At 36.1% G+C, this 21422-nt stretch overlaps 1 protein-coding gene across 8 annotated transcripts in view; it reads left to right on the top strand.

The window, feature by feature from the left end:
* The window catches only part of L3MBTL4 (L3MBTL histone methyl-lysine binding protein 4), a 546540-nt gene that overhangs the window by 141713 nt on the left and 383405 nt on the right, over nucleotides 1-21422 (top strand). For all 8 annotated transcript variants that reach the window (XM_074202633.1, XM_074202631.1, XM_074202627.1 and 5 more), the window contains one exon: nucleotides 12672-12726. In XM_074202633.1, the coding sequence (XP_074058734.1) occupies nucleotides 12672-12726 (55 nt within the window). The remainder of the gene's footprint in view (nucleotides 1-12671; nucleotides 12727-21422) is intronic.

Raw genomic sequence — 21422 nt, 5'->3', positions numbered from 1 at the left:
TTGTAAAATTCAAATAAAATCTTTAATAAAAATTAAAAAAAAGAAATGATGCATATGAGGGATTCAGTGTAAACACTTAAAATTAAGAACTAATCCAGGATAAAGTAAGAACATGAAAACTATATAATGGGGGCAGCTAGGTGGCGCAGTGGATAGAGCACCGGCCCTGGAGTCAGGAGTACCTGGGTTCAAATCCAGACTCAAACACTAAATAATTACCTAGCTGTGTGGACCTGGGCAAGCCACTTTAACCCCATTTGCCTTGCAAAAAACTAAAAAAAAAAATCTATACAATGACTCTAGGGCTGTAAGAGGAAAAAACAATGTAGCAGAACTTGAATGCTACAAAATTATAATGACTAAGTATGATCCCCCAAAAGATAAATGAGAATGCATCTCCATTCCTGCTCATATAGATCAGGAGATTTTGTGGAAAACTTCATTGGTGTGAGATTTAATTAAATTAATTTTTCTTTCTCTATTTTTGTCCTGTATTAGAAGAGATGACTCTTTGGGACAGAAAGGGAAGAAGTTCATATTGGGAAATGTTAAAATATAAAAAATAAAAACATATCAAGAAGAATTAAAATTCAAAATAAGATTTGGATATGTAACATAGTTCAGTTTCAAGGTGTGGTAGCATTTTTTTTATGTTCATTTATTGTCTGGCACACTGATACCATGCTAACAGATCAACATACATTTATTAAGCACATGCTATTTGTTAGACAACATTTTAAGTTCTGGGCAAAGAAAGGCAGATATCCATAATGATATTGGGAAATCTTCTAATCTTTGAGAAGATTCTCTTTCTTAGGGAGGTAAAGGATGGTGACTTGAAATTGCAAGTTGGGAAAAAAAGCTTGAAATTCTTTTATTTTCTTTTCCAATTTGAATTTATGACCAGCGAAATGTAGAAGCTGGTTAATTAGGGAAAAAAAATTATTCTGTTACTGTAAAAGAACATGATGAAGTGTAGGCAGTTGAAGGAAGAGAACATTAAACCTTTTGGATTCTTTTCCTTGTTTGCTAATCCTCTCTTGCTCTCTTGGATTGTAAATCAATGAATGGAAATTTTCATGCAGACAATTTTTATTTATCTTGAATTTATTTTCTGGTGCTTTATTATGCAAATAATATTCATTCTTTCCATATTTTTCTTGGGGACACAGATTTATTTTCAATTTTCAAATCTAACTTTCATTTTTTTATGACTGATTGTATTTGTTTTTATTAACCCTCGAGGTGTTGTCCCAAATAGATAAAAGACTATATCTTCATTTTTTTTGTCTTTTTAAAATGATTCTTTTAAAAATTAATTACAGTTACGTTTTATGGCATGTTGATGTATGAAATAAGCAATTATTTTTTCACATTTTATAAAATTATCTAACAATTAGGAGTAATTGATCATAACAGTATTATAAAATATTCTGAAATTCAAAATTATGCTCAGCTTTCTGGCTTGTTTGAAGTCCATTATATCCCTGCAAATGAATTTCATTCGTTCCAGTAATCTATAAAGAGCCTGCTTTGTGCAAAGGATTCTGTAGGAGCTGGGGACTTACAGATATGGGTTAAAGCCCAATCCTTAGACTTTACCATTTAGGCTTCTTTGCAATCCTTGGCCTCCTTTACTGAATAAATTTTTGTTTTGTTTTCATAATGTGCTTTGTAAACTTCCAAGTGCTATGTAAAATAGCTACTTATATAAATATATAAGAGAGAGTGCTAAATAAAATATCTTGAAATTATTGAAGTAGTAGAGATCATTTCTGTCTAGAAGCATCAGGGAAGGGTTCCAGCTTCTGAACTTCATAGGGAGGGATATATTGTAATGGAGTGAGAGAAGGGGAGGGAGAGGGAGAGGGAGAGGGAGGGAGGGGGGGAGAGAGAGAGAGAGAGAGAGAGAGAGAGAGAGAGAGAGAGAGAGAGAGAGAGAGAGAGAAGGCATTAGTAGAGAATAGAACTGGAAAGAATGATTTCAGCAGTGAGAGAAGACAAAGTGTTCATTGTGCCATTTATTATAATAATCTGTGACAAGAAATAGTAGGGAATTGAACTGGGATGGTGACATTGGTCACAGAAAGGAGGTGATAGAAAGGAAACCTAGAAGTTGTTGAGTCATTTCAAGTTGTGCTCAACTTTTCATGAACCCAATTTGTTTTTTTTTTAAGAAACGATACTAGAATGGTATGCCATTTCCTTCCCCATCTTATTTTACAAATGAGAAACTAAGGCAAACAAGGCTAAATGACACGGTTACATAGCTAGTAAGTGTCTGAAGCCAGATTTGAACTCAGGAGGTTGAGTCCTGACTCTAGTCCCAGCAGTCTATTCACTAGCTGCTCCTGAATCATTATAATTTGGCAACTAATTGGATATTGGAATAAAGGAGTAGGAGAAGAATAAAAGATAACTGAAAACATTCTGGATTTGTTGAGTTTAAAATATTGGTGGGAATAGCTATGTCTGGCATGTTAATTTCCTTATAATGTTATTTTTGTTTATTTAATATCTGTTAGCTGCACCATTTCCCCAGTTACTCAGACTTGAAGTCAACTTTTACTCTTGTGTCTTCTTCATTCTCTCACATTCAATCAATTGTGAAGTTCTGTCCCTTCCTATTCACAATATCTCTTATTTTCTTCTCCCATGGTATAACCCATATTCCATTCTCATTTTATCAGTTGCCTAGATTTTTTTAATAAGGTCTTAAACTCTTCCTTTATTTTGGTGCCAAAAGTAGCCTTCTTAGTGTTTAGCATGGCAGGTTAGAAAGAACTCTGAATTTGAAGTCAGAGAACCCAAGTTCAAATCCCTGTTCAGCTACTTGCTATTTTTAATGATATCCTTACATATCTCACTCCACTTTTCTTGATCCTGATTTTCTCATCTGTAATTTGAGATCATGCGACTATTTATGTAGTCTTAGAGATTTATGTAGACTTAAAGTTACCTTTAAGTCCTATGTCCCTTCCTTTACTGAAAAAAAAAATCCTTTGCTGCCTATTTCCTCAAAGAAAATAGAATTTGTTTAGCTTAGTTTTCAAAAATCAGCACAGTTGATCTATCCCCTACTTTTCCAACCTTATTTTACTGTGATACTTTTCATACATTTTGTTAAACTGAAAAATTAATCACTCCCTAATTTTGTCCTGTGTCTGCCGGTCTCTCTGCCTTTGTCCTTGTTCTCTCTTCCAAATCTGGATCAAACTCACTCAGCAGCCTGTGTTCAGCTCCAACCTTGTGACTAGTGGTGGACCCTTCTTCCTTATTATCTTCATGTATTCCAATTTGTGGATGTATATATACATATACATATACATATACATATACATATACATATACATATACATATACATATACATATACATATACATATACATATACATATACATATTCATATATATATATATATATATATGTATATATGTATATTATTGCTAGATTGTAAGACCAGAGACTGCGATGTTTTCCATCTTTGTACCATGTTAAGTGTCTGCCAAAGTTTAAATAAATTCAGAAGGAATTTTTTTTAAGGTAGTGAAATTTGCTGATTAGAATGTGAATGAATAGAATATTTTTTAATGTAAACCAGATTTTACCAATTCACTAACCTACTCAGATATTTGATGCAATGCACAGAGCACATGATCTGGAGTCAGGAATATCTGAGATCAAATGTTGGTTGAGACTAGCTGTGTGACTCTGGATAAGTCATTTAACCTGTCTCAGACTCAGTTTCTCTGTAAAATGGAGATAATAATAGCATTCCTAGGGGTATTATAAATAAGATAATATTTTTAAAGCATTATATAAACCTTAAAGTTCTTTTTTTTTTAATTTTATTTTTTAAGTCTCATTTTGTACAAATGTTTTTTTTTACATTAATAAAATATTCTTGTTTAAGAGTAAACAAAATACCCCTCCCCCAATTATAGACTTGCTTGGGCAATGAAGTAAAGGGGAGAGAAAAAAAATTAAAATTAAAAAAGAATAATAGTAATAATTGTAGGTATGGCCAGGTGGCTCAATGGACAAAGCACCAGCCCTGGAACCACGAGCATCTGAGCCCACATCCAGCCCTGTAGACCCAACAATCACCCAACTGTGTGACATGCAAGCCACCCGATCCCCACTGCCCTGCAAAAACCTAAAAGAAGGAAAAAAAGACCCAAAATAAAATAAAATAGTAATAATAGTAGGGGTGGCTGGGTGGCAGACAGAGCATTGGCCCTTGAGTCAGGAGCACCCGGGTCCAAATCTGGCCTCAGTCACCCAAAGATCACCCTGCTATGTGGCCCCAGGCAGGCCACCCAGCCCCATTTGCCCTGCACCCTCCCCCAAATAATAATAATAAAAAATGTGCTTCAGTCTTTGTTCCAACACCAACAACTCTGAAGTGGGTGGATTGCATTGTTTATGGTAAATCCATCGCAAAAGTTGATTCCATATTTTTCCACCGTTGCCATTGCTGATCGCAACTCCCTCCTTTCTTATTTCTCCACTACCATGTACTATATTTTCTCTCTCCTTTCACTCTGACTCTGCTGTAGGGTTGCTGAGTGGCGCAGCAGACAGACCCTGGTCCTGGGGCCAAGAAGCCCTGAGCCCCCCTACCACCCCTTAGGCCCAGAATCTACCTGGCCCCATGGTCCTGGACAGGCCTTCCAATCCCAGCCCCTTGCAAGAAGTAAAAAAGAAAATGTGTTATATCTGACCACTTTCCCCCCATGGTCCATCCTCTCCTCTTTTATTCACATCCCCACCCCTTCCCCCTGTTCCCTGCTCTTTCTTACTCCAGATGTCTATACCTCATTGAGTATATATATGCTGTTTCCTCTCCTATCCATCTCTGATGAGAGCAAAGGTTCCCTCATTCCCTCTTGCCTCCCCCCTTCCATATCATTGCAATAGCTCATTGTAATAAAAAAAAAATCTTATTATGTGAAATATCTTGGACTATTCCCCCTCTCCTTTTACTTTCTCCCATTCCATTTCCCTTTTTTTCTATTGACTCCATTTTTATACCATATTTTATCTTTGAATTCAGCTTTCTTCTGTGCTTCAACTATAAAAGCTCCCTCTACCTGCTCTATTAACTGAGAAGGTTCATATGAATATAATCAGTATCATTTTTCTATACATGCAGTTCTTCCTCATTAAGTCCCTCATATTCCCCCCCTCATCTCCAATCTCCGTGCTTCACCTGAGTCCTGTATCTGAAGATCAAACCTTCTGTTCAGCTCTGGACATTCCAAAAGGAACACCTGAAATTCCTCTGGTTCATTGAAAGTCCATCTTTTTCCCCTGGAAAAGGACATTCAGCCTTGCTGGGTAGTTCATTCTTGGCTGCATTCTAAGCTCTTTTGCCTTCTGGTATATTATGTTCCAAGCCCTATGAGCTTCCAATGTAGTTGCTGCTAAGTCCTGTGTGATTCTGACTGCAGCTCCATGATATTTGAACTGTGTCCTTCGGCTGCTTGTAATATTTTCTCTTTGACTTGGGAGTTCTGGAACTTGGCTATAATATTCCTAGGGGTTGGTTTTTTGGGATCTCTTTCTTGGGGGGGGGGTCGGTGGATTCTCTCCATTTCTATTTTGCCCTCTTCTTCTAGAATATCAGGGCAATTTTCCTGTAGTAATTCTTCGAAAATGATGTCAAGGCTCTTTTCCTGATCATGACTTTCAGGTATTCCAATAATTTTTAAATTATCTTTTCTAAGTCTGTTTTCCATATCAGTTGTTTTTTCAATGAGATATTTCACATTTTCTTCTAATTTTTCATTTTTTGGTTTTGAAGTATTGATTCCTGATTTCTGGTGAATTCATCAATCTCCCTGAATTCTATTCTTTGTCTGAAGGATTTGTTCTCCTCAGAGAGTTTTCTTATCTCTTTTTCCATCTGGCCAATTTTGCTTTTTAAAGCATTCTTCTCCTCAATAACTTTTTTGAACTGTTTTATCCATTTGATCTAAGCTGGTTTTTAGCATGCTATTTTCTTCAGCATTTTTTTGGATTTCCTTGACTAAGCTGCTGACTACATTTTCATATTTTTCCTGCATCTCTCTCCTTTCTTTTCCCAGGTTTTCTTCCAACTCCTTTATTTGATTTTCAAAGTCTTTTTTGAGCCCTGTCATAGCCTGAACCCAATTTCTGTTTTTCTTGGAGTCTTTAGATGCAGGAGCTTGTGCTTCCTCATCTTCAGACTGAGTATTTTGATCCTTCTTGGTCTCATGAGCAAAATATTTCTCAATGGTGTTCCTCTTATTTCTTTGCTTGCCCATTTTCCTAGCCTGGGCCTGGTTTTGGGGTGCTTCCTGAGCTTTTGGGACACTCCCACAAGGGTCTCAGTGTGTGAGGCTCTGCCCTCCCTCCTGGTTTGTGAATGACTATAAGCGCCCCTCTCTGCCACGGTGCTGAGGTGGGGGGGCCCCTGCTGTTCTATGGGGTGGGGGCCTTGACTGCGATCAGGATCTGAATGTGGTCAGAGCCCCAGAGTCCTGTTCCAGAGGCAGAGGACAGAGCTGGGCAGTCTCTCTTCACTCCCCTCCCTCAGCTCAATGGGCTCATGCTGGGGGGGCTCCTGCCTGCTTCTGTTTCCTGGATCTGGGCAGGGGAAAGACCAGGCTGCTCCCTGTGTGCCCTGAGGGCTGGGCTCCACATGCTTGCTCTGGCAGAGGTCCCCCCCTGTTCCCCCACTTTGTGCCCGGTGCTCCTCGAGGTGCAAGTCAGGAGAATCCCCTGCTGCTGTGAGCCGCGGCTCCCACGCCCTGGGGCTGCCTCCGGGAGGCTGAAGTTCTTTAGCTCTGGCGGGCCACCCCTCTGGCAGGCCGCCCCTCCGGCCCCGGGGAGCAGAGCCTTTCTGCTCTTTTCCAGGTTACCTTGAGTAGGAGAACTGCCTCAATGGGTCCCTTTGTGGGTTCTGTCTCTCGGAAGTTTAGTGTCCTTAGTTCCGAAGTTTTATCAGAGAGCGCCTAAGACTGGATCCCTTGTCACCATTTTGGCTCCCCATCTATATAGATAATCAACTTTAAAGTTCTATATAAATTCTGTTGTTTCTTGTGGTTCATTTGTTTGATTTTTTTTTTTTTTGTGACCTCATAGGGGTCCAATATTTGATAAAGCTACAGGGTAGATTTCCAGGTCCTTCTCTAGCTCATTTGATGGATGAGAAAACTGAGGTAAAGAGGGTTAAGTGACTTGGCCAGTGTCTCACAGGTAGTAAGTGTCAGAGGATCGATATGAACTCTGAAAGATGAGTGCTTCTGACTCCAGGCCCAGCCCTTTATCCATTGTGCCACTTAATTGCCCATATGGTTTGGTTGGTTATTTTCTCTTGTTTTCGGAGAAGACTAGGATGACTTTACTATATTAGAGTCTTACAGTGTATCTAATTGAAGCTGATCAGACCAGTATGAATGGTAACACCTGAGATGGGTACTCTAAACTTAGGTATCTCCTATTTCCTTTGACCTACTTTCATTCTGCCTTGTTCATAGAGCACAGCACCCTCTCTAATGAGGACATGCCATGCTAGACAGTCCTGTGCCAGTGTCTCCCACATCGCATAATTAATTCCAAAGTTCTTAAGAGAGACCCTGAGCATGCCTTTTTCTGAATCCCCTTTGAACACTTGCCCTGCATGAATTTTCCATAAAATAATCTTGTTGGCAAGCTTACATTTGACATTTGTATAATGTGAACAGCCCATCAGATTTGTGCTCTCTTTAGAGCTTGAATCCTTGGCAGTGTAGTTAGAGGAAAGGACCTTAATGTTTGGTCTATTATCCTGATCTTCAGTATGTTTCTAAAACAATTTAAATGGAAGTGATTTGGTTTCCTAGCATGATGCTGGTAAACTGTCCAGGTTGCATAGCAATGAGATCAGTACACTAGCTCTATTTGATAGTCAGTCTAATATACTTTTCTCCCCTGCACTTTTCTTTGAAACCTTCCAAACACTGAGATAGCTTTGGCAATGCTTGCTTTGATAAATGAACCTATCCACAGTATTCAAAATTACTCCATTTGTTGTAACTGATGGTTCCACTTGTGGATGGTGCAGTGCTAGCGGTCAGAGCACCTATGTTTTCTTGATGTTAATTGTTAAGCCAAATTTAGCACAAACAGCAGAGAATTGATCCGTATTTTGGTGTATCTCAGCTTCAGAGGCCACATTGAGTGCACAGTCATCTGTGAACAGACAATCATTCACAGTCCCTCCATTTTGATCTTGGTTTGTAGCCTTTTCAAGTTTAATAATTTTCAGTCAGTGTGATAGTTGACCATGTTCATCCTCAATGAAGGCATCTGACAATTTGACTGAAAACATCATATTAAAAAGCATGGGAGCATGGAAAAAGCCTGGGAGGTGGGAAAGTGTGAGAGCATTATGCACTATTTAGAACCCGGGCAAGCACACTGTCATGATATTGATGTACATTACTAATGAACTTCTCTAGGCAACTGCATTTTGATATAGTTTCCCATAAATCCTCATGACTGATGGTATCAAAACCCTTGGTCAGATCTACAGAGCTTGTATACAGTCCCCTGATTGGCTCCTGACATTATTCCTGGAGTTGTTGGGAAGCAAACACCATATGGACTGTTCCTTGACCCTTTCTGAAACCACACTGGTTCTCAGGGAGGTGAACATCTTCCAGGTGAAGGTTCAGCCTTTTGAGGCAAGAATCTGGCAAGAATCTTATCAGCAATGATTAAAAGAGAAACACTATCGCTTCTCAGCTTTTTGGCTAAGATCAAGTGTAAGAGAAGCACTCCTGTGATTTTCAAAGGACAATCTATTCCCTTTACCTTTTTAGAGATAAACAATGGAGGCATTCTTAAACATCATAATCCATATAACCTGGAAAATTTCAGTCACCTTTTTTATGAGCAGTGGACTCCTCACCTTAGAGATTTTAGCTGCAATAGAATCAACACCAAGTACTTTGCCACTTGAAAGAAGACTAATGACATTCAAAACCTCTGCTTCAGTTAGAGCATCAGCTAGGGAATGATTGACTTCAACTTGGAGTAGATAGTCAGTGACTTCCACATTGATTGATGCGAATCTGTTGAGAACACTATGGAAATGTTCAGCCCATCTCTCTAGGATCTTGTCCCTGTCATTAATCATTGTGGATCCTTCAGCACTGAGTAGTTGAGATGCACCGTATGTCTTTGGCTCCTAAATAGTCTTCAAGGCATCATAAAATAACTCTGGATTGTTATTGTCAGGGGAAAAAAAACCAAACTTTAATTTATTACCTGTATCTCTCTAAACTTTACTTACACTTTACTTTTGATGGAATTAAATGATACCTTTATAGAAATGGATGACCTAACCTGCTGGTAAACCCATGTGGAGTTCTTGTTTTTTCATTAGCAGATTCTGTATTTCTCCATCATTCTCATCAAACCAGTCTTTTTTTTTTAATTTTTCAAGGCAGTAGGGTTAAGTGACATGCCCATGGTCACATAATAAGGTAATTATTAAATGTCTAATACTGGATTTGAACTCAGGTCCTCCTGACTCCAGGGACAATGCTCTATCCACTGTGATCAAACCAGTCTTGATGATTGTGAGTGTTCTGATGCCGATGAGCAAATGCACTGCTTTACCCTAAATCTCTAAAAGCTGCCCACTCTTTTTCTGTTCCACTGGTTGTCAGTTGTGTTTTGGTTCAACTTTCCCTCCAAATTAACAACAAACTGTTCTGCTTGAAAAGCACTCTAATCTCTTGGCATTGATTCTTCTGGAAATTATTTGCCTTGGGGCTGCCACTTTTGTTGAATACAAATATTTAGTTTGGAGAAGATGAATGTCTGATCTGACTATCTCTCTGTTGCTATACGTTGCCTTTTGTCATGCTCTTATCCTGTCTTATCTCTTCTTCTTACAATAAATAGTGTATTAGCTGCCAATGTTTGCTGCAAGGGTGCATCCATGAAGTTTTATTATGTTTAGGTAAATGGAAGACTGTATTTGTGATGAGAAGGTCATGACATGTATAAATCTTCAGGAGTAAATGACCATTGCTGTTTCCAACTCCATTTCTCTTAAGGACTCTCCGTTAAGTATGCTTTAGCATTAGACACCCAGAATTATAATCTTGCACATTGATGATAAAGGTTTCCAAGTCTTCATAAAATTTTTCTTTGACTTCATTAGAATTCATCATGGTGGGAGCATAGGTACTGATTATGGTGGTATGGTTTCATGCAAGTGGCAATCTCATTGTCATAAGCCTGTTGGTTGGCATTCAGGCTTGTTGCCTAGATAAGTTTTGATTGCAAAACCTATCCCAGCTTCATGGAGGTCCCCTTCAATTCAGCCACTCCAGAAAAATGTGTTTTCAATCCCAGCTTGAGTAAGCTGGCCTTTATTTGCCATTATTATCTCACTCATAGCTGCAATTTGGATGTTGTACCTGCTGAGTTCTGTTGCACCAAGAACTGTTCTTCTTTCAGTTCTGTTGGAGCTTGTGTTATCTATGAGTGTGGGCAAATTCCATGTATTGATGGTGTACATGGTGATGGTGAGTAGAATCATCTTTGAAAAAATTTTTGCATCTTATTTTATGTTTCAACCACAAGGTAGGATCCCTTCCTGCTGCAGTCATCAGGCCAGGGTTGGGTAATCAGACAGTCTTTAGGGTACCTTTTTTAGTCCCCTTGTGCACTTCAGGAGGTGAGCAGTACGATCATTAAAAAATCTGCTCAGACATCCAAGGGACTGCTCAGTCTCATTACTGCTTCCAGTGGCCTTGTGGCCTGGGCCACCTGTGTGTAGAGTTGTGACTACCACTCTCCCAGTGTACCTGCTGCTTCATCAGATTTTTTCCACAGGACTTTGAATTAGAAATGGTATAATGGTATCGGTGATGTCTTTTGATTTGTTTGTCAAGTGAATTTAAGTGAATTTCCTCCACTCTCCCTTCTAGAGGCATCCAGTCTAACAGCAAGACAGAGTCAAGACAATTAGTGATGGCTCTAGACACAATGGATGTGGTGTCTTTGATATCTAACCAAGTTCTAAGTGTTCCACAGCATCTGTTTCAGCTGCTTTCATGGTTATTGCAATGAATTTTTCTCATCCACCTATTCCACCATATGCTTGGGGTAGACACCCCCCCCCCCCCAACTCACCAAATTTGACCTAGTTTAACCTGTCTCCTGAAATGGTTTATCAAGATGTGGCTTCTGTGTATACTATACATGCTAGTAAGATGTAGGTGGATCTGGTGAACATCAAAGATAGAAAACAGCCCTGAAAAGGATTCAACAGCCCTCATACTAGAGATATTATTCTTACCCAGTTGCCCATATAAATGCAAGCTGTTATTATTATTATTATTTAAGGTAGATATGGAATTATATATCTCTCATTTTAAGTGTTTCATTGCTTATGAAAAAAATTAGGTAATATATTGGTATTGTATAGAATTAGGTGTGACCCAGGTGGGCATTATTTTATTTTCACTAGTTCAAGAGGCAGAATGAGGTAGTAGATGGAATACTGAACTTGGAGTCAAGACACTTTGGTTTGAATACCACCTCTTACTAGCTGTGTGACAATGGGAAAATCTCTGAGTCCTGGTTTCCTGTAGAGTAGTGGTGATAATAATAACACCTATTTAAAGAATTCTTTTGAATTAAAATGAATTAAATGAGTGTGTGTTTGTGTGTATATATATATATATATATATATAGGCATATTCATGTAAATATGTGTATAAATATATATATGTAGTATCTTGCAAATGTTAAGGATTATGTAAATGAGAGTTTCTATTATAACTTGAAACTCCTATTTTCATATATACCTTTTCAAGCCAGAGATGAAAACTTTTATTAGAGATTGGCTATATATTTGTAATGGTTACACATTTGTATTGGGAGAAGAGAAGTGGATTTGGGATAAAGGACTTTCCTTTGAAAATGAAACCAGCATTTCACATACCATTGGATAATACTGAATATTATTAAATTTGCCATGGGGGAAAATGTAGCAGGTTGCATTATTATGCCATTTTATCTTTTCTTCTACTTATTTATTTTCTTTTTAGATGTCTGCTGCATAAATTTACCTGTATAAACATATTATATAAAATCCTCATAGTGGATCAGAAACTTTTGATTTAAATTTTTTTATTTTTATTTTTTGCTTTTTAGTTAGGTTTTAGGAAGTAAGTGGGAAGGGAGAGGGGGAATGGACCTCTGATTACTTAGGTGTAGAGGATACCTACAGCAGCCTTTGAGTTCTACAATCTGTGTATATATCACAGGAGGTCTTAATTTAAAGCTGCTATGTAGTTGAGAATACTTCATGAAATAGAAGAAAATTAATGGATCAGTTTCCTGGAATATTTTATTAATTTTCATGAAATTTACATAATATCCTGTCTTATCTTTTCAACTCCCATTAGTTCTCAGAAATTTATTTATACATTTATGATTCATTGTGAATTGTTGAAGATTTCAAGAACCAAGGCTTGAGTAATTTAGATCTACTTTATTCAAATATATTTGTCAGATCATGTAGTATAGCATTCCCATGTGAAGACTTCTTATTTCTGGACCATATAGAAAATGTGGTATTTAAATTGTCTTATTATGAACCAAAATATTCTCTAAACTGGAAGTTTTCTTTCTTGTAGGAACAAGTGAAGGATGACAAAAACCAGAAGAATGGCTTGACCACTTCCTGTCATGGTAACTATAATTATCTTCTTCAAAAGTTTAACTGCCATAGTAAACCATGAGATCTAAGGGTCATATTTTAATAATTCAGCAATTTGGATGTTTAGCTTTTAGAATTCAGGGTATAAATGACTGTTTTTAGTTAAAATATGGCTGTGTGTGTGTGTGTGTGTGTGTGTGTGTGTGTGTGTAAATCCCTGATCTCCTTGATGTTTGGAAGAAATCATTGTATTTCTAACACTGGTGTAAATTATAACTCATCCATGCCTTTTTTGGTAAACTGTATATCTTTTCCATGATCTTCCAGATTTTCCCCATGTAGGAATCACTCTTTTGTATTAGCACTTTATAGATCTCTGTAGATATAATATGGCTTATTAAGGCATTTGCCACTAAATTTAATGGCAAATGCCTCTCTAAGTAAGTCATTTTTGCAGTAAACAATTGCACTCAGAAAGTTAAGAGATCCCATAGATAACTTAGATAACCAAATCAGATTTACTGAAGGATATTCTTTTTTTATCAGACTGAGTCTTTAGAAAGTACAGGGAATATTGGGAGAGACTACAACTTTTTTATTCTATGTCTTCCTCTGGGTTTCCACTGGATTGGTCAGCTAGATATATGATTATTGCTGCTTAATCAAACTGCTGTTGCAATTAGATGACTAGAATTTTTACAGTTCTTGAGAGGGAGAGAGATCACATCTATATTTCAAAATACTGTTCAAGCATAGTTTTATTTAATAATGATCTTTTTTCCTTAAAAAAATCCCTACCATGTATAACCTGTAACTTTTATGTAATGCTTTTTGAGGACAATTAAGTGGTATCTTCCTGAGTTAAAAATCTGATCTTAGACTTATTAGACCTGGGCAAGTCACTTCACCCTGTTTGCCTCAGGTTTCTTCATCTCTAAAATGAGCCAAGAACACCCCAAATGGGCTCACAAAGAGTCAAGTCTTGACCAAACATCATCAAAGTTCTTAAGGTTAGCAAAGTCCTTTATATTTTATTTATTTTATATATTTATATATTTTATTTTTCTTTTATTTTCTCATTGGCGTATTAGGAGTGAGTGCTATTTTTAATCCCCATTTATTAATTGAAGAAACTGAGGCTCAGAAAGGTTAAGTGAGTTCTTCTGGTAGAGGCTGAGGAGAGTCATAAAACTAATGAGCATTTTGAAGCAGAAATGAATCTTGGGTCTTAAATCACTTCAACTTCCACACTTTGACATTTAGCTTCCTTCTTCAAACATTTGATTAGCACACACCTAAACTGAGTTTGCCATCTGTATTGTTGGATGTATCTAGTGAAATAAAGAATTCATAAAAATATTTCGGTGAGAGGACAGTTTCATAATGTTAGAAGTCCTTACAGACAAAGAAGTGAGAGTTTTTCAAAACAGAGTTAAACCAGACCTAGGATTCACTAATTAGTTCTTGTTATATAACTTTTTGCTTTTGTTTTTGTTTTTTTGAATCGGTGTTAAGTGAATCAGAACTGGGATTCACTGATTGTTACAGAATTTTTGCTACAGAAATTTTTTTCTTTGTTTTGTTTTGTTTGATCAGTTGGGATTAAGTGACTTACCCAGATTCACACAGCTGGTAAATGTGGAGCTGGATTTGAATTCAGGTCCTCCTGACATAAAGTCCTTTATCCATTGAGCCATCTAGTTGCTCCTTCTTGTTATGAATCTTTGAGTATCAAAGATGTGCAATTTTTGTCAATGGTGTGCAGTTTTTCCACATGTGCTCAAGGGACATCCCAAGAACTACATTGGTACCTTTCTATATTAAAAGAATCAAAGGGGAAGCTTCCAGGGTTGAGCCAAGGTGGCATCCTGAAGCTAGGAAGCTCCTAGAACTTTTCCCAAAACAATTTTGAATGAAGCCTCTTAATAGATCCTAAAGCAATAGAATCCCCCCCAAAAACAATGAAACAAATTTTCAGATTTGGAGAAACTTCAGGAAGAGCATGGTGATTGGATGGGAAATAAAACTGACAAAGTGGAAAAGGAAATCAACTGATCTTAAAGTAAAATTAACCAACCGGAAAAGGAAACAGTAAAAGCTAACTGAAGAAAATAAAACTCAAAAGCCTAGAATTGGACAAATGAAAACTAAAGACTGTATGAGACCAATATTCTATCAAACAAAACGAAAAGGCTGAAAAAATAAAAATAATGTAAATTACTTCTTAGGAAAAAATAACTGACCTGGAGAGATAGTTTACAAATTGTTGTTTTACCTAAAAGCCACGATCAGAAAAAAAAGATTGTTCTAATATCCTAGATCAGAGCTGTCTAACCTTATTTTTAAAAGTCTTTATTGAAAAATAGACAGTATATTTTAATTTGTCATTTGAGTGAGAGCTCTGTGGTAGCTTGGCTTCATTTACTAAAACATTTGGTAAACCCACAGGGGGCCACATAAAATCTCACTGCAGATCCCATTTTGTATAGCCCTGTCCTAGAACAAAGAGATAAAACAGTTCCTGAAAGATCCATCCATCACTCCCAGAAAATGATCCCCAAATAAAAGCTCCAAGTAATATTTTAGCCAAATTTCAAAATTGTCAGCTAAAGGAGACAATACTATAACCAAACAAAAATAAGCAATTTAAATACCAGGGAGCCACTCAGGATTTTATACAGGACTTAGCACTTCAATATTAAAGGATCAAAGGACCCGGAATAGTCTGGAGGAGCTTGGATTATAACAAATAATCTGCAAAATTTTGCATATTCTTTCAGGGGAAAAGGACTTTTCATTTTTTATTTATTTATTTTTTTGGTTTTTCAAGGCAATGGGGTTAAGTGGCTTGCCCAAGGCACACGGCTAGGTAATTATCAAGTGTCTGAGGTTGGATTTGAACCCAGGTACTCCTGACTCCAAGGCCGGTGCTGTATTCACTGTGCAACCTAACCGTCCCAATAGGAGACTTTCTAACTTAACCTGATAAAAAGATCAGAACTAAACAGAAAATTTGATCCTCAAATACAATACTCAAGAGATAAGTAAAAAAGTAAATGGAATATGGGGGAAATGTTAGTCAATAAGACTGAACTGTCTACTTCCCTACCAGGGAAGACAATACTTGTAACTCTTGAGAATTGTATTTCTCTTAAGATACTTGAAAGGAATGTACATAAACAGAGGATGTGAGTATAAATTGATCATAATGTAATCAAACTTTTGGCTCTTGAGGGTTGTATTTCTATTGGGACAGTTGGAAAGAGGGGACTTTGAAAGGGGATGTGAATATAAATTGACTGTGATGTGATCAAAAGAAAGAAGAATTAGAGGAAAGATTCCATCATTTTAGATAGATCCAGTGAAGGAAGGAAGGAAGGAAGAAGCAACTTGGAAACATGAGCAAAAATCTTGCAAGAAGAAAAAGCAGTGAAGGGTTTTCAGTCTCTCCCAGTGGAGGGCACACTCAGACTGATGAGATCATGGATTCCTATAAGTATGAGATCTTTTACTCAAATGATGTATGTTGCAAATAATAGAGAACATGCTTCTTATTGTTAATAGAAGGTTGCTGCTTTGTAGTTATCATTCCCCGGAGACCTATCTTAATGTTTGCTGAAAAAGCAAAATAGATTTCACTAATCTTGGCAATTATATAACTTGACATTCAATCCAATTGAAATGCGTTTTAGTTATGCAACAGTGGCATCTCAAAAATAAATGTGAAGTGTCTCTAGGCCTAAAAGCAGGGGTATATGGTTGCCTTAATAAAATGAAGAGAGAGAAAGTTATTATTTATTGTTATTTTTCCTCTGTTCTTTTTTTTCACACACACTTGCAAATTTGCTTTTGGCATCTCTTCTATCCTGCTTTTGAAGCATTTCTTTCATTTTTGAAAATAGATTCCAATCTAAGATTTTTAACAAATCCAAGTTATGAAAATTAATATCTTTAATAAATTAACATGCAGTTTTATTATTCATGATTATGTAGTATATCACAAAATATTTCTCAATTTTAAGGTTAAAAGACCCTTCATTTGTTTATCCTTTGTTACACATCTCCTTCTTGGGCTTATCCCAAAGTCCATTTTTCAGAAGTTTCACAGTGTAAAGAAATGTAAGAGTTGATGCCTGGTCATCTTATTCATCTATTTCATTTTGTTTTTGTTTTTGTTTTTGCAAGGCAGTGGGGTTAACTGACTTCATCTACTTCATTTTATAGATGAGAATACAATTTCCAGAGATGGGTGGTAACATGACTAAGGTCACTCAGCTAATCTGTAGATGACCAGGAATTTTGGCCTTGTTACCTGACCTCAAATCCAATGCTTTACCCACTATATTTACAATATACTCTTTTCTTGACTTTTAAAGAAAGATGTAATTACTCTGTTATCTATCTGACCTTTAGCATTGGTACATGCCCACATATTTAGGAAAAGAAGAGCTTTAGGACAATCTATATCTACCTATATTATTTCTCTCTATCATCTGTCTGTCCCACCATCCATCCATCTATTTTTGTCATATACTTTAAAAACTTCTATTTGAATTATCATCTAAGAAAATTTTGGGGATTTATTTAACCAGGACAATACATTTTGTGTTCCCCGGTAATGTTTAAAAATTATGACACAACTTGAGCCGAAGTCTTGCTTTCCTTGTGTTATGTTCAAAGGGCCTCATGAGTTTCCTTAATATATTTGACTTGTCATAAATTAAATAACCATAATTCAAAAGAAGTGGTCTTTTCTGGCATTAAATATATGTACACATAGAAATTGTAATTCTTAAAAGTTTTCTGCATTGCCTCCCTTCTATCTGAATATTGCATTGCAATCTCCCCTGCCTACTCTTAATCCCAAGACTACTTTTTTACTTTATTGGTAGACAGTGATGTACTATTAAAAATAATTTATGTCCATAAAATTTTCATGCATAAATACATATCTTTACATAGAATTTACAAATTTTGTAGAAGTACAGCAGTGATCTTTTTACTTGGTCTCTGCATGGTGTTAAAGGCAGCTAGTTGGTCCAGTGGATAGAGTGTTGGGTCTGAAGTCAGAATACTTATCTTCCATGTTCAAATCTGAGGAAGTCAGAAGACTTATCTTTCATTTTTAAATCTGGCCTCAGATACTTACTAGCTATGAAACCTTTGATAAATTACTTACCTCAGTTTGCCTCATTTATAAATTGAATTGGATAAGGAAATGGCAAGAAAATTCCAAATGGGGTCAATGAAGAATTTGATAAAACTGAAGACAAACTGAACAATAATTCTGTAGTCTGAACCATATGATTCCAGTGTAAATAATATTTAGCAGTTTTAGAATAATAAACATCACAGGTGACATTTCAAAGTGCTATACATATATATATATATATATATGTATATATATATATATATATATATATATATATATATTTATATAAATTTTACTTGATGTTCACAGAACCCCCATGAGATAGGTAGTCAGGTAGTAGTCTCACTGTACATGAAGTAAGAGAGTTTGAGGTCATTCACTGATTATCACAGATAAGATTATATTCTATGTTTCTCCTTATTAAGAATTATTTATGGTATCCTGATTGGAAGTCTTCTTGGTTCTGGAGATAATACTAGAAAGACAATGTAGGGAGAGGGAAGAAGACTCAGGAGAGTCTTGATAGTAAACCCACATTTAGAAGGTAGCGGGTGCTTGATAATCTAGCCAAGAAAAGACAAAAAGGATGAAAAACAAGGAGCAACATCATGAAAACCCAGAGGATAGCTAGAAGGAGAGGTATGTGTTGTTGCTATTTAGTCATTTTCAGTTGTATTTGACCCCATTTGGGGGTATTCTTGGCAAAGATACTATAATTGTTTGCCATTATCTTCTCTAGCTCATTTTACAGTTGAAGAAACTGAGGCAAACAGGTGACTTGCTAGGGTATCACAGATTGTTAGTGTCTAAAGCTATATTTGTATTCAGAAAGACAAGTCTTCCTGTCCCCAGACCCAAAACTCTATCCATTGTACCTAACTAACTTGTTAGCAGAGTACAATGTGGGTCAGTATAGAAGGGTAAATATATCATGTGAAAAAAAATATCAGATAGGCATTTAAGACTAAGATTATTAATTGAAAATTAGAGTGTCAAATGTGACCTGTAGACTGCAGGTGATTCACAACACTTCTAAGTGTGAATGAACCAAATTAAAATTTAACTGGGAAATACTTAAGAAAATAAATAAAGATATAATAAAACATAGTTATTCATTTTAAAACTGTGTCAACATATAGCCATGTCCAGGTTAGTGATTCCTATTTTCCATCTGAATTTGACCATATTGATCTAAATATGTTAAAGTAGCCAGCAAAAGTAATCAATTCATCCTAGGGGAAGTTATTTCTCATTCATTTTTCAATTTTATTTATTTATAACTAATCAGATGTATAGCACTGGAGAATTTAATTTCTTCATTTGTAAAATGAGAATTAAAATACTTTCCTTAACTATTTCAAGATTTATTGTTGTTATTTTGTGTACTTCTCTATGAAAATGAAATAATATTCTCCACATAATAAAATACTATTTTGAAAGTCAAAAGGCAAAAGGAATTATTGTTAAAGCAAATTAGGTAAATTTGAGCTTCTTTCCTTCCCATTCATCTCCAAAGGATGTTTGATTGGGGCAGCATCCTGATAATGGTATTTAATGAACATTTATTAGATGACTATGTGGCAAGACTTTACATCAGGGGTTAGGAATACAAAGGAAAATAAAAAACAACCCTGCCCCCAATAGTTTTCATTCTAAATGCAGGAGAATAGGTGTGTGTTTTTGTGTATGTGTATTGTGTGCATATATCTATCTATATGAAATAGGTGTGATAAATATTTTTTGGATAAACAAATTTTCTTGGCTAAATACTTTTTGCTTTGTGGAAACTCCAGCTTTTTGAAGCTTTGACTTCTCCTTTCAAGAGCTTCTATCCCTAAGAAGAGCTCTGGATTAGATGTAGGTACTCATCTAATTTCTTCCAGTCTTCAGGTGTATGATTCAGAGCAAGTCATAATCTCTCTGCATTAAATTTGTAATCTTAAAAATCGGGAGTTTGGATGAAACTTATTCCAAGTCTTCCTTCAGTCATAAATTTCTCTCATTCATTAAACCTACCTTGACCTTAAGTGGTCTGACAAGGTGGAATAATTTGAGTTTTCTTTGGGACTGATGTGTTGCTCAAGTTTAAGTGCCTTCTGTTTCCATAGTTCTTTTTTAGGTTTTTGCAAGGCAATGGGGTTAAGTGGCTTGCCCAAGGCTACACAGCTAGGTAATTATTAAGTGTCTGAGGCCAGATTTGAACTCAGGTACTCCTGACTCCAGGGCCAGTGTTCTATCCACTGCACTACCTAGCTGCCCCTGTTTCTATAGTTCTTGGTGTGAGATAAGTCCTTGATATCTACATCAATGTTCCTTTTTTATATAAACTTTTATTGTTATCTTTCTTTTTGTATCACCACAATTTCTCCCTTTGTTTTTCTTTTTCCCAAAGAGCTGTCTCATATGACAAATAATATTTTAAATGAAAAAGAAAAGAGACAGAAGAGATAAAAATCACAAAATGAATTGATCTTTGGAAAATATTGGAAAATATGCAATCTACCATTCCTGTGACTCCTCCACCTTTAAAAAAAGGAGTAGGGTACTGGTATCTTCTTATATATTTTTTTGAAATTATGCTTGTTTATTGTAATTTTTCTTCATCCATTTTTGATTATTATACAGTTGTTTTTTTCAGTTCCCAGTGATTAGAATAACCAGTTCTGCTACTAGCTAGAAAATATAAATCATTCTGAGGTCTGCAAAGACTTTACCAGTGTTATTTCAATTTGTTTGCACAGTCCTGGAAGGCATACCAATTAAACTTGCTAAGAGTCACATATGTATTAAGTGCCTGAGACAGAATTCGAACTTGTCTTCCTGGCTCCCAAGTCCCACACCCTATCAGTTGTGCCACTTTGCTGCTATAGTCAGTGTTTATATTGCTATCTTGTCTCTGCTTACTTCATTTTGCAACAGAGTGGAGAAATCTATCCATGCTTGTCTGTATTCATCATATTTAATATTTCCATATTAATCATTCATGTGGAATACAACACAACATTCTATATATTCATGCACCAATCACAATATTTCTAATTTATAGGAATGACTAAGGTAAGAATTCTCTTCCTACCATTCCATATGAGATAAAGTGATTTAGAAATTTTGGGGAGGATATTAGAATTCTGTCTTTTGGAATCATTGTGAAGTAATGGGTAATGATTACAAAATTGATGACACATCACCATGATTTTGGGATGATTACCTAATTTTTTATATTGATGCCATGCTTCTGGGTTCATTCCTTGATTAGTTCAATTAAACTTTTTACTGAAAAAAACAACTTGATTTCATGGCTACAGAACTCTGTCTGAGCATCCCATAAAGTTATTTTTAAAAAAATCTCCATGGACTCTTAGCTTTTTTCCATGTTAAATGAGGAAAGAATATGACTTAATAAACTTCTATTGTCAGTTACCACCTGATTCTCATTCTTCAGACTGAGGTTGCAATAAAAATATTGAATTAGTTCACTTCCTTTACTAATGACCTTTTTTTTTCTTTCTGAATTAACAAGTGAACTGCCTTACTATGAATTTCACAGGCATAATTGGAAAGGGGCAGGTGATAAGT

The sequence above is a fragment of the Macrotis lagotis genome, chromosome X, assembly GCF_037893015.1.
Source record: "Macrotis lagotis isolate mMagLag1 chromosome X, bilby.v1.9.chrom.fasta, whole genome shotgun sequence".
Classification (NCBI taxonomy): Eukaryota; Metazoa; Chordata; class Mammalia; order Peramelemorphia; family Peramelidae; genus Macrotis; species Macrotis lagotis.
The sequence above is the reverse complement of the archived record's forward strand: the minus strand, read 5'-3'. Positions and strand labels throughout refer to the sequence as shown.